The sequence below is a fragment of the Dunckerocampus dactyliophorus genome, chromosome 10 (assembly GCF_027744805.1).
Source record: "Dunckerocampus dactyliophorus isolate RoL2022-P2 chromosome 10, RoL_Ddac_1.1, whole genome shotgun sequence".
Taxonomy (NCBI): domain Eukaryota; kingdom Metazoa; phylum Chordata; class Actinopteri; order Syngnathiformes; family Syngnathidae; genus Dunckerocampus; species Dunckerocampus dactyliophorus.
This window is the reverse complement of record NC_072828.1, coordinates 3,804,939-3,818,169: the sequence shown is the minus strand read 5'-3', so window position 1 is coordinate 3,818,169 and position 13,231 is coordinate 3,804,939. Positions and strand designations below refer to the sequence as shown.

The following is a 13,231-nucleotide window of genomic DNA, read 5'->3' as shown; positions in this document are numbered from 1 at the left end:
CGTACATAGTGTACAAAGCAGATGAAGAGGCTAGCAGAACATCTATATTTTACATTAAAAAGCGGGGAGATTCTCCCATTCCTTCAAGTAACGCAACCTTCGTCCCTTAAAAACGATTTGATACGTTATTCTCTATCTTTTGGCTATATTAAATGTACTTTTTCCCCTTCCAATTCTCATTGCCTTTGGGACAAAATTCTACTGTGCACCCTGGCTCAGCACTCCCCTATAGCAATGATAGTTTTACTCCTCTAGAAAGAGATTTTCATTTGAACTGCATTTAAAATCCATGGTCATGATCCTTTACTTTTTATTCTTACTTTCATACAATTCACTATGCTCTCGTCTGTACAAAATATGAATCATAAAAGAGAGACTTTGGACTAGTTTTAAAATCATTTAATATTTTGCTGAATTTTTTTTGTTTGTGTTATGAAATAGAAATACCCTCTTTTCTGATATAGAAATATATTTTAACAAAAACCACAGGAATAATATGTAATATAATATGTAATAATATATAAACATTGTCTCCATATGGGGGTTCATTTGAAATTTGAGTAAACAAAAAAAAAAACATATTTTTTTAGATTTGCAAGCAACCGCAAATTATTTCGTAGTCTTGTTGCTGTTGTTTGTTTACATATCCCCCACGGCCCCCCATGTAAAGTCGTTATGACTCAGGTATGGTATGATATCGACAGAATTTGTAAAAATGATCATACAAGTACCCGAGTCCTTATCACTAAGCTCAAGCACACCTGTTGTGCGAGGTTAGTCTGAAGACTAACCTTGCATTTAGTGTGAGTGGGTAACAAACTAACAACAGACTTAACAACGCACAAGTTCTAACATAAGTCATTGTCCGAGAAGTGTTTCTTGTGAGTGGTAATATGGCGGCCGCGTGGCTTCACAAGTCATTGACCAATGGTGTATCCGGACTTATTAGTACAGATCAGTGGTTTTACTGCCGTGCTTTTATTTTGATGGCCGGACGTACAGTACTGCATACAGGAAGTGTTATGCTGAGTTTGTGTTGCTGAAAGGACCGAAAGGTCGGTTGTGAGTTCATTTTATTTTATATATATAGACAAAAGTAAACATATAAACAAACATGGCATCAATTTCAAGTACATTTCCAGGATGAAATAGTGCCACAACGGGCTGCTTTAAAACAGAAAGTTAAAGTCAAATAAGGACATTAAAGTATACCTATTTAACAATTTAAATGGTAAACAAGATAATAAATTGAAAATAAAATAATAAACTCGGGTTTTCTACAAGATTCAGATGGTTGAGTGTATGAGACCATGGCTTGTTTTGTCTGAGGTGTAGAATGAAGAAAGCTACATTGTTGAATCCTGCTTGTCTGTTTGAAAACACTCATAGACAAAATAGAACAGAATTTTGAACTTACTCAGGTTTTGCTATACTACAGTGTGCACGTCTGATGCCGCTCACGGGGGTCGTTTTTGTGTATGCTCAGATACTTGAACAATCAGAGGGGACATTGACCCCAACCACTGTGCTGTGGCACATTAGTGTGCCATGAGAGATCATCAGGTATGCCACCAGAAATGATGTAATTTCACTCATTTGGGCAGGGTTTCTTTTATTATTTATGCACATTTTTGCTGGGTTAAAGCGCAATTAGAACCACACAAGAGATAATAAAACATTTCACGAAATAATGAAAGACCAATTGGTTTAATTTTTCTAGAAATCAATCGTTTTATTTCTTAGACTGACATTGTGTAAAGGAACGAAGTGCATTTTCTTGGGTCTGATGGACTTATGGTGGTGCTTTTGTAGATGAATTTATCCATCCCACACTGTAACTATTTATTGGAGAAGAAGGGAAATCGTAGTTATTTTACTAAGAAGTTACTAAGACTAAATGATGTATTACATTATGGTGATGGCTGTGCAATTATAAATCCTAAAAGTACCCAGGCTGACTAGAAATAAGACAAATATTCTTTATAAGACATTGACTTCCTGCAGTGTTCAAAGTGAAATGAAGACACCTTCTGTAGTGGAACACATTACTCCCAACTAAGTGAGCGAGACACACACTTCCTTGTTCCATTACCCAGTAGTGTCTGCTAGAAATGGGCAGCTACTGATTAGTGAGCTGAAATGTTTTTATTTTCCATTTTCGTAACTCGCAACGCTGTGTTTTTGCAGATGAAATAAACCCTTTATGAAGTTGCGTTACCGTTGTAATAAACTGCCACACATTGGACAGTAGTCATAATAAAGAGAAAGCTAGCCCTCCACGTGGCTAACGGTATGTTAGTAAGATTTACACACGCACACACACACACACACACATATACAGTGCATATATAGATATATATACAGGTATATACATATATATGCCTCCCTCTGTCTGCAATGGTCTTTTTTCCTCAGGGCTCATTGGATTGGCTTAGCGGGATGTGTGTAGTTGTGTGTGTAGTTTGTGGACAGCGGCAAACATCTGGACGCTGTCCCGTACTCCAGTAAGCCTGATGGTCTTTAATTAAAGACAAATTTGTCTTCAGTCATCTGCTTTGTCCATTTGTGGGACATGAATGTTTTTTTTGGACGGGATACCTAAGGAGATTTATGATAAAGAGTGAGCACTCTGTCATTTGAAAGCCATATCTTCTTTAGCTCGACAACGCATATAATATATACAGTGGAACCTTGGTTATCGCCAGTAATCTGTTCCAGAAGGTCCAAATCCATTGTTTTTTTTTTTATGGGACCAGCGGATCATGTCAATCATATCAATCCAATTCATCCCTTCCAGAAACCTAAAACACATTTTTACAGCATAGTATAACAATGATAGTTTGACACGCATAAAACTAGTCTGAAAGCATAAACACGTGGTGGGAAAAAGTGTTTGCCCCCTTCCTGATTTCTTATTTTTTTGCATGTTTATCACACATGTTTCAGATCATCAAACAAATGTAAATATTAGTCAATGACAACACAAATGGACACAAAATGCAGTTTTTAAATTAAAGTTTTTATTATTAAGGGAGAAAAAAATCCAAAGCTACATGGCCCTGTGTGAAAAGGTGATTGCCCCCTAAAGCTAATAAGTGGTTGGCCCCCCTTAGCAGCAACAACTGCAATCAAGCGTTTGTGATAACTTGCAATGAGTCTCTTACAGCGCTGGGGAGGAATTTTGGCCCACTCATCTTTGCAGAATTGTTGTCATTCAGCCACATTGGAGGCTTTTCCAGCATGAAGCACCTTTTTAAGGTCATGCCACAGCACTCCAAAGTCTTCATCCATTCAGAGGTGGACTTGCTGGTGTGTTTTGGATCATTGTCCTGCTGCAGAACCCAAGTTGCTTTCAGCTTGAGGTCACCAACATTCTCCTTCAGCACAATTCATGCTTCCATTCATCACAGCAAGTCTTCCAGGTCCTCAAGCAGCTAAAACAGCCCCAGACCATCACACTACCACCACCATATGTTTTACCAGATGTAATGGGACACACACCTTCCAAAAAGTTCAACTCTTGTCTCGTCAGACCACAGAGTATTTTCCCAAAGGTCTTGGAGATCATCAAGATGATTTTTTTTGGCAAAATTGAGATGAGCCATAATGTTGTTTTTGTTGTTTTTGCAGTGGTTTTGGTCTTGGAACTCTGCCATGCAGGTCGTTTGTGCCCAGTGTCTTTCTTATGGTGGAGTCATGAACACTGACCTTAACTGAGGCAAGTGAGGCCTGCAGTTCTTTGGATGTTGTTGTGGGGTCTTTTGTGACCTCTTGGATGAGTTGTCGCTGAGCTCTTGGGGTCATTTTGGTTGGTCCGCCACTCCTGGGAAGGTTCACCACTGTTCCATGTTTTGGCCATTTGTTGATAATGGCTCTCACTGTGGTTGGCTGGAGTCCTGAAGCGTTAAAATGGCTTTATAACCTTTTCCACACTGATAGATCTCAATTAAATTCTTTCTCATTTGTTCTTGAATTTCTTTACATAATATTTATTCTCCTAAAATTGTGACTTTTCTCATTAGAATAACACTTAATATTTTCACTTTATTCTCGTTAAATTACAGCTGTTTTTTTTTATTTTCAGCTATTTCAGCTTTCTTTTTCTCAAATTTTTTCTTGTAATTTTCACTTTATTGCTATAATATTTTGACTTTATTCTCATGAAAGTACAGCTGTTTTTTCATTTCTTAAAAAAAATTCCAATTATTTCAACTTCCATCTTGTAAATTTTCATCTAGTAATTATGACTTTATTTTAGGGGTGTCTGATATTTTCCAACACTCAATTTCCGATTCCAATATCAATCGATACCGTGGCCGCGCTGGATGGCTCGACGACAGCCAGTACGGGAGCCCACAGGCCAATATGCAACAGTTTTTTACATCGGTTTTCTTTATAGGGAAAAACCAATGCTGATATTACATTTTCACGCCAATATCAAGTCGATAATATTGGTGGGCCGATATTATCGGACATCCCTTCTTTATTCCCATAGCATTTTGACTTTATTCTCATGAAATTACAGCTGGGTTTTTTTTGTTTTTTTCCCAGTTATTTCAACTTCTCGTACATTTTCATCTCGTAATTATGACTTTTTTTCCCATAATATTTTCACTTTATTCTTGTAATATTATAACTTTTGTCCGTAATCAAATTTTCCAAAAATGACAATTTTGTTTGTTGTTTTGTTTGTTTGTCATAATAAATGTCTTTTGCCTGTAATAAAAATGACATTGTTTTTCCTCATAATATCCATCCATCCTTCCATTTTTTGGACCACTTTAGTCCCGAGGGGAAGTGTGGAGGGGAAGTGGAGTTTTCCTTGTAATATTACATTTCAACAACATTTCTCTTGACTTTTTCTCAGTAAGTTACAACTTTTTTCTCTTATATTTTGTCGTTATTCTCATAAATTGATTTGCTAGCGTCATGCTGCTGGGATCTAGCCGTGAGTGGGACCTCCTCCACAGGATTCCAGGCCAACAGGAGCTTAATGGAAGCCAGGCGGGGCCTCGCTACGTCTCCTCTGATTGGCAGCAGCGAGCCGTGCTGGTGAATGAATGAAAGGGAGTTGGGCTTTTTCTTTGGCATCCACCTGAGACGGCTCCTAATTGCAGGGTCTGGCTTTTCTCTTTGTGACGGTTGTGCAGGAACTGCAGGTGGACCAGTCCTCTCCAATTTGGTGGCTGTGGGTCAGTCATGACATGTACACAAGAGCGATGTGAAATATCACAGTACATAATGGCAAACCCTTTTCCTGCACACTGACATTTAGTGCTGTTGCCCCGGATTGAGTGTTTTTTTTATTACATACTTCTCTGCTCCTACCTTTAAATGTGTGCTACACAACCACACTACACACTGTAGTACATCGTATGTGAGCAATACCCAAGTACTGTACGAGGGATGTAAATCTCTTTGTGACCGACGATTCAATACGTATCTGCATACACGGGTTACGACGCGATATATTCAACGGTTACATTTGTTGATGTCCACGTTCGTCTGTAAAATGTGTACTGACGCCAGTTGTACAAAAATGGGCATTCTAACAGTATTTTCAGATGCATAAAAGAGCACGTCATATCCCCAAGCATGCTGTAAGGCGGGGGTCCCCGACCACCACACCGGGCCGCGGGAAACTTTCAGGCACAATAATAAAAAGTAAAAAAAAAAAATTAAAAATAATCATTCGTAAATAACTACATTGAATTTTATGTAAATGGATATTAATTTCGGAAATATGGACCATTATTTTATAAAAAAAAATAATCTACAGTTGGGAGTCCTACACCTTTTACATGTTTATGCCGTTATTCGTACCAACTTCACTCTTTTTTGCTGTTGCTTTTTAATTTGAAAAATAATTTTTAGTATTTCAACTTCCTACTTAAATTTTGTAAATGTTCCCCAACATAATTTTCCATAAATTGCAACTTTGTTTTGTTTTTTTTGTTTTTTTTTAAATAACTTTAATTTTTCACTTTTTTGTCTTATTTCTATTTCAACTGTATGCTATCAAAATGACATTTTTTTCATAGTATTACAAGTTTATTCTCAAAAATTTAAATTTTTTTCAGTTTTCTTCTTGAAATTTTGGCTTTATTCCCATATTTTTATTTTATTTCTTTAACATAACTTTTTTCGCATTTTCCAAAAATGACAACTTTATTCTTTGCTTTTCATAATATTACGATTTCTAAAAAAAAAAAAAGTTGTCCAACGTTGACGTTATTGTTCCTCATATTACGAGTTTATTCTTGTAAAATTAGGACTTTTTTATTGTGAGAATACAACTACTTTTCTGAATATTTAGAGTTTATTAGATTTATTTCTAAATATGTTTTATTATGAGGTATTATTGCACTACAAATTGGGAGTGAACCGTTCCGTATTGTTTTTTATTTATGTATTTATTCTTATTCTATTTTCTTAATTTTCTTTCCTTGATTGTTTTGTTTTGTGATTACGTGATTAAGTTTATCTTGACATTTTTTGGGAGCTGCTCGAAACGTGAATTTCTCTTGGAGATTTCTATCTATCCATTTTTATTTTCGTAAAATTTCAGCTGTTTTTTTTCCATTTTTCAGTTGTTTTTTTTTTATTGTCTAAATATTTTAACTTTGACTTTATTTTTGTATCATTTGAACTTTTTCCCGGAACCTAATGTTCCAAAAACTCCAACTTTATTTTGTGTTTCTCATAATATTACGACGTTCAAACAATAACGTGTTTTTTCACTCGCTGCCAAAATGACATTTTTTTCCATATTACAAGTTTATTGTTGTAAAATTGTAGCGTTTTTTCCTCGTCAGAATACGACTTCTAATATTTTGACTTTATTGTCATAAAATGACTAGTTTCTCTTCCCAGCTACTTCAACTCAAATCCCAACTTTCACATTTTCTTCTTGTAATTCCGACATTATTCCCGTAATATTTGGAACGTCTTCTAACATTATAACTAGGGATGTCCGATACTGGTCCGATATCCGATATCCAACTCTTAATTTCCGCTTCCGATATCAACCGATACCGATATATGTAACATAGACACTTGTTTGTTCTCCTACTATTATCATCTTTTAAGTAATATATTCTATCCTATGGACTTTTGACGTGTCATGAGGGTGAGGTCCCACATCGGTGTGATTCCCTGTTTACCCGCTGAGGAAAGAAGCCTTATGGAGGCGGCAGGGCGTCAAGCGGCTAGCAAGGAAGTGGAGATTCAAGCCTACTATTATCGTGGCAAACGTGAATTCACCCCTGCCTTTGGTGCTCATAAAGTATTACTGTTCCAACATCATTAAAAAGCAGCTTTTAATATGTCAACTTTCATTGTGCTTGGCGTAAAGAACACGACACCCGAGGTGACAGAGGGATTACTTCTTCTATATTTAGTGTTTATGTACATGAATACTGGCAGGACAACTGTACATGCGACACACACGCGCACACACACGCAGGCACACACACAGACACACATTGATACAGTGATAATAATTCAGTTACACAAGGGAATGTCACGATAACACTGGATCAAGAGAGAAGCGGTATAAAATAATTTAAAGGACAGGTGTGGAATACGCAGCGACAGATCTATACACGCTAGCGACGCTCGGTCTCCTGGTTGCGACGTCATGCAGCAACGCAGCAGATGAAGACGCCAGGAAGTGTAAACATAAATATACAGGCGGACATCTCTAGCGACAGTCCCGTGAGTCGTCTCCTGACTTCTTCCAGAGTTAAATAAACTTATTTCTTATAGATATCTTTTTCCAATAGATTTCCTCTGTGCGCAGTCACTTAGCAGTACTTCCTGGTTTTCACCAGTTTGCTCTGGTATTTGACCGAGTGGCCGCTGTGCGCCACCACGTAAACGTCCAGCAGGTAGGTCTTGCCGGGCTCCAGCCCCGCCACCGTCTCTGTGGTCACAGCTTTCTGCAGGTTGGGGCTGTGGAAGTACTTGCACACCACCTTCTCCGTCTTGCGACGGGTCTCGGGCCCGGCGCAGCGGTTCTGCTCCCGCCGCCGCTGCTCCTCGCCGTAGTTGTCGGCCACCTCCCTGCGGTAGACGCAGTACTTGTTGCGGTCCTGCGTGCCCAGCCAGGCCACGGTGACGGAGGAGCAGGTGCGCAGCTTGTCGAAGGCCTTGATGCGCGTGTCCTCCGGCAGGGACGGGAAGGGCTGCTTGCTGCCGGGCCGTGTGGTGGCCAGGACCTTCAGGGTGGAGGCGCCCTTGCGGCTGCCGCGCAAACGGATCAGGTACTTGGCCTTGGGCTTTCCTCGCAGCTGGAACTGCCGCACGCCTTCCACGTTCTGGGAGAGCAGCAGCTTGCCGTCTCGTCTCACCTGCACCTGCACGCCGTCCAGGCAGGCGTGCACAAAGAGCGTCACCCTCTGGTGCGAGGACACGGGAGCGAAGCGCAGGAACTTGCTACCTTTCCTTTTGATGAAGACATCGGATACTTTGCCATCCTTCAGCTCCGCCGTCTTCTGGCGGGCTTCTTCTTTGGTGCGGGCGAAGGTGCCCACGTAGGCGGTGCTGGTGTTGGTGGCGGAATTGACGGCAAAGACGTCAAAGTAGTACTGTGTGTCAGGTTTCAGCTCGGACACGGTGAAAATGTTCTTGTTGCCGATGCACACCTTCTGGATGTCCGACGCTTTGGGCTTGACGGCGTACGCCCGTGAGATCTTGTTGCTGGCGAGGCCTCGGTCCTTGCCCGTGCCGTCGGGCGGCACAAAGCCAAAGCGGGCGAAGTCAAACGGGCTAAAGTCTCTGCCGGGCTTCGGCGCCAGCATGAAGGCGTCGTCGGCGCTCAGCTTGGCCTCGGCGGCGCACATGCTCTTGAAGTTGTGCTCCTTGTTGATCACCACGCAGTACTGGACGGGCTGGCCCATCAGGAAGCCGGTGGGCGTGGGCTTCCAGGCCAGGGTGACGGTGGTGCGGCCCAGAGCGGTGACATCCACGCGAGGGTCGTAGGGCAGCTCCGGGTAGGGCTGGTCCGACTCCGGCGTGGTGCTGGCGTACGCTTTGAAGTTGCTGTCCTTCTCTGTGGACAGCAGCTCCAGTTGGTAGAGGCCGGACGGCGTGCTGGTGGCCACGTAGGACTCCACGTCGTTGCCCTTGTAGCTGAAGAGCTCCGTCCCCTCGTCCACCGTCACCTGCTGCTTCTGTTGGTCCAACGGCTCGGGCTCGCCTGCAAGCACAAGCACACCTCATCATGAAATCCTAAAAGACTTCATCTTTTATTCCAGTCTGTCGTCGCGAGAGACAAAGACTTTCCAGACAAGCAAAAGGTGTCGACGCAGCGAGGTCACCGGGCCGACTCACGGACAATTAGCCGCAAACATGTCGGCCGTGTTTGCAGTGCAAACATTCCTCCAAAAGATCACAGCCCGGCGTTTGCTTGGCTTCTCCCGGCGAGCGGCGCTACAAAGAAGCGCCTTGTGGCTTGGGCTCCAGCGAGAAAGCATAATATTATCCTGGAGCCTTCTTGGCGGCGTGCTCAAAAAATATCCAACGTCCTCTCCCAGCAGAGTGCCGAACACAACCTCGGCTTCCAAATGTCTTCTCCGCTTCGGGAGACACTCTCCAGCGCTGATGGATGAGGGTTAGGGTTACGGTTAGGCTTAGGGGTGAGGGGTTAGGCTTAGTCTTCTAAACGCGGAAACCACAACCAAAAAAAACGTGGTATGGCCAAAGAGCGGCCCGGGTGCCATTGGCGGCCCAAGGCTGGTTTTGTTATTGGCCCTCGGCACATTCTAAAAATATCATTTAACACAAAAATGGAGAATTATCTGCAGTCACTTTACAAGGTGTTGTCATCCATCAAGAAAAAAAGGCATTTTACAAGACTGCTGTCACGAGACTATGAGGAAAAATCACTGTAGCAGGATAAAGTTGAAATATTAAGAAAAGACATTATTTAAAAAAAATTGTAATATTACAAAAACAAAACAAAACAAGAAATAAAGTTAAAGAAAACTGAGTTGGGGAAAAGCTATCATGTTACGAGAATAAAGTCCAAATGTTATGAGAATAAAGTCATAATTACTGGAAAAGAAAGTTGAAATACTTTCAAAAAAAAGCAACCAAAATGAAAACCAAAAAAAAAAACAGCTTTAATTTGACAAGAATAAAGTCAAAATATTAAGCAAAAAAAAAGTCGTACTCTAATGAGAAAAAAGTTGCAATTTTACGAGAATAAACTCATAATATTATGAGGAAAAAATATACATACATACATACATAAATATATATACTGTATGTATATACATACATACATCCATATACTGTATATATATATACAGTATACTGTATATACATACATACATCTATATATATATAACATATATATATATGTATATACATATATATATAAATATATATATATGTATATACATATATATATAAATATATATATGTATATACATACATATATAAATATATATATGTATATACATACATATACACATATACTGTACATATATATATATACATATATATATATATATATATACATATACATATATACATATACATATATATATATACATATACATATACCTGTATATATATATACAGTATATGTTTCTTTATAATGCCATTGTTTTTCCTTTCTTTTTCAGTTGCTGCCATGAATTGGACTGGGGAGCAACGCGCTTTCATTGTGGAAACGTTTATCAAAACAAACGAATCTGTAACTGCAACACAACGAGCGTTCCGTTTGCACGCCAATCTTAGTAGCCATGATCCCGTAGCAGCGCCAAACACCATCTGGTTATGGTCACCAACTTCACAGCTACTGGATCTGCATTGAGTGTGTGGACAATCATGGATCCCATTTGACTGATTTCATTTTTAAAACATAATGAAACAGAATGGCATTTATATGTACTTTTCGAAAATAAAAACACTTTCTTGTTTCTTTACTTTATTTGCCTTTTATTTAACCTACAAATGTGTCAGATCATTTTGCCTGACCCACATACTGAACCATATATATACACATATACATATGTAAACATACATATACATATATACACATACAGTATATACTGTATGTATATATACAGTATGTATATATATATATAGATATACACATATGTAAACGTACATATATAGACATACAGTATATACTGTATGTATATATACAGTATGTATATATATAGATATACACATATGTAAATATCTTCTTCAAATGATAAATTGCCATCATCAAAGCTCCAGCAAAGACACGAAAAGAGGAAAAAAAGCATGAAAGGACGTCCTGAGGTCAACTTGTCCCACCTGAAGCTTCTCCACTGGCTTCTTCAGGAAGCTCCTGCAGCGTCAGCTTCCACTCCAGAGGAGCGTCACACGGCGTCACCGTCACCGACAGAGGCGTGTTGTCTTCTTCCACCACAAAGTAGTACCTGAGGGAACAGCAATATTAGCGTGTATCTTTAACGATATCATGTATTGATGGCACTGATAACAGCATCAGCTGATACTGTGTGGACAAAACATGGACAAAACAGGACAGAAACGTCTAAAATATGTGAAAAGGGTATTTTAAACAATAAAAAAGAAAATACCGTAAATTCTGGTGTGTAAGCCAAACCCACTACATTTAGAGGAAAAAACAGATTTGTTCATATGTAAGCCGCACGGGTGTATAAGCCGCACGTGTCCATGTCATCGCATATTGTGACACACACAAGTCCGTGAGGACCAGTCAGCTCTTCATTTGACAGGAGCCAGTCATGACCTATGATAAAACTCACAACCAGCTTGTCAACCCATAGGAAATTGCAGGAGATTATTACTCAATATAAGAGTCTGACTCACGGTTTCATCTTACAAACATTAAACTCATCACACAGCAACTTAACACTCCAAAGGTAACTAGGAAATATACATTACAAGTACCAACACGAGTTTAAAATAACAAACAGCAGTTATTTTAACATCGAACCATAATGCCTTGCTGCCAGAAGAGCAGTTCATTGGAGGACAAGCAACATAGATGGATGGCGCTGTAGTGCTACCTCTGTCCACAAGAGGGAGCCATGAGAGCCCGGAGCACAGAGCCCAGAGGAAGGCTGACGTCATTGCAGCGCCCCAATGAATGCGTTGCTCAGAAGCAATGCCTTGGAAAACTTTAAAATCCATCCATCCATCCATCTTCTATACCGCTTCTCCTCTTGAGGGTCACGGGGGCATGCTGGAGCCTATCCCAACTGACTTCGGGCGACAGGCGGGGTACACCCTGGACTGGTGGCCAGCCAATGGCAGGGCACATATAGACAAACAACCATTCACACTCACATTCATACCTATGGACAATTTAGAGTCTCCAATTAACCTAACATGCATGTTTTTGGAATGTAGGAGGAAACCGGAGTACCCGGAGAAAACACGTACGGGGAGAACATGCAAACTCCACACAGAACTGCTCAAGGGAGAATCGAACCAAACTTTAAAATGTTTTTTTTTTCATTTTAAATTTGTGTTGGTACATGTTTGCATATTTCCGAGGTATCCTTTTGGAGTCTTAAGTTGCTGTGTGATGAATTTAGTGTTGTTTTCACTAAGATGACACAGAATCAGACTGTTAGGTTGTTATACTGTTCTATATAATGACCTCCTGCAATTTCCGGTGGGTAGACAAGCTCGCTGTGAGTGCACTGATAGCTCGTGATTGGCTCCTGCCAAAGAAAGAGCTACCTCACTCGCAAGCGGCACAATATTTAAACAATCAGTCGTAGTTCTGAAGTAAAGGAGATGTCACAAGATTAAAATTTAACCTTATATTAGCTGCACCGCTGTATAAGCCACAGGGTTCGAAGTTTAAGAAAGAAGTAGCGGCGTATACACCGGAATTTACGGTAAATAAATAATAAACCCATTCAAATAAATGATGAATTATTAAGGACTACTACAAGAATTTAAACATTATTCACAAGTCACACATGGCTCCGTTTACGATCGTTCATTGTTTCGACAGACATGACTCAAGCATGAAAAGTATGAAATGTTTTGATTTGAGAATCGCCTGAAGAGCTGAAAGTGGAAGTATCGACATTCCAGTATCGATCCGCACATGACAAGTGATAACTCCTAATAAAACTACACAAAGACATTTGAATTGATTATGTATTTACAGTATTATAATATGTTGATTATTTATTGAAAAGTGTTTGCCCCCTTCCTGATTTCTTATTTATTTGCACATTTGTCACACTTC

At 39.9% G+C, this 13,231-nt stretch overlaps 1 protein-coding gene across 1 annotated transcript in view; it reads right to left on the bottom strand.

Annotated features, from left to right (window-relative positions):
• Positions 1-944: 944 nt before the first annotated feature.
• The window catches only part of ndnf (neuron-derived neurotrophic factor), a 34,200-nt gene continuing 21,913 nt past the window's right edge, over positions 945-13,231 (bottom strand). The window contains exons 4-5 of the mRNA XM_054790768.1: positions 11,293-11,417; positions 945-9,199 (exon numbers count right to left, since the gene is read on the bottom strand). Coding sequence (XP_054646743.1) covers positions 7,806-9,199; positions 11,293-11,417 — 1,519 coding nt within the window. The 3' untranslated portion in view covers positions 945-7,805. The remainder of the gene's footprint in view (positions 9,200-11,292; positions 11,418-13,231) is intronic.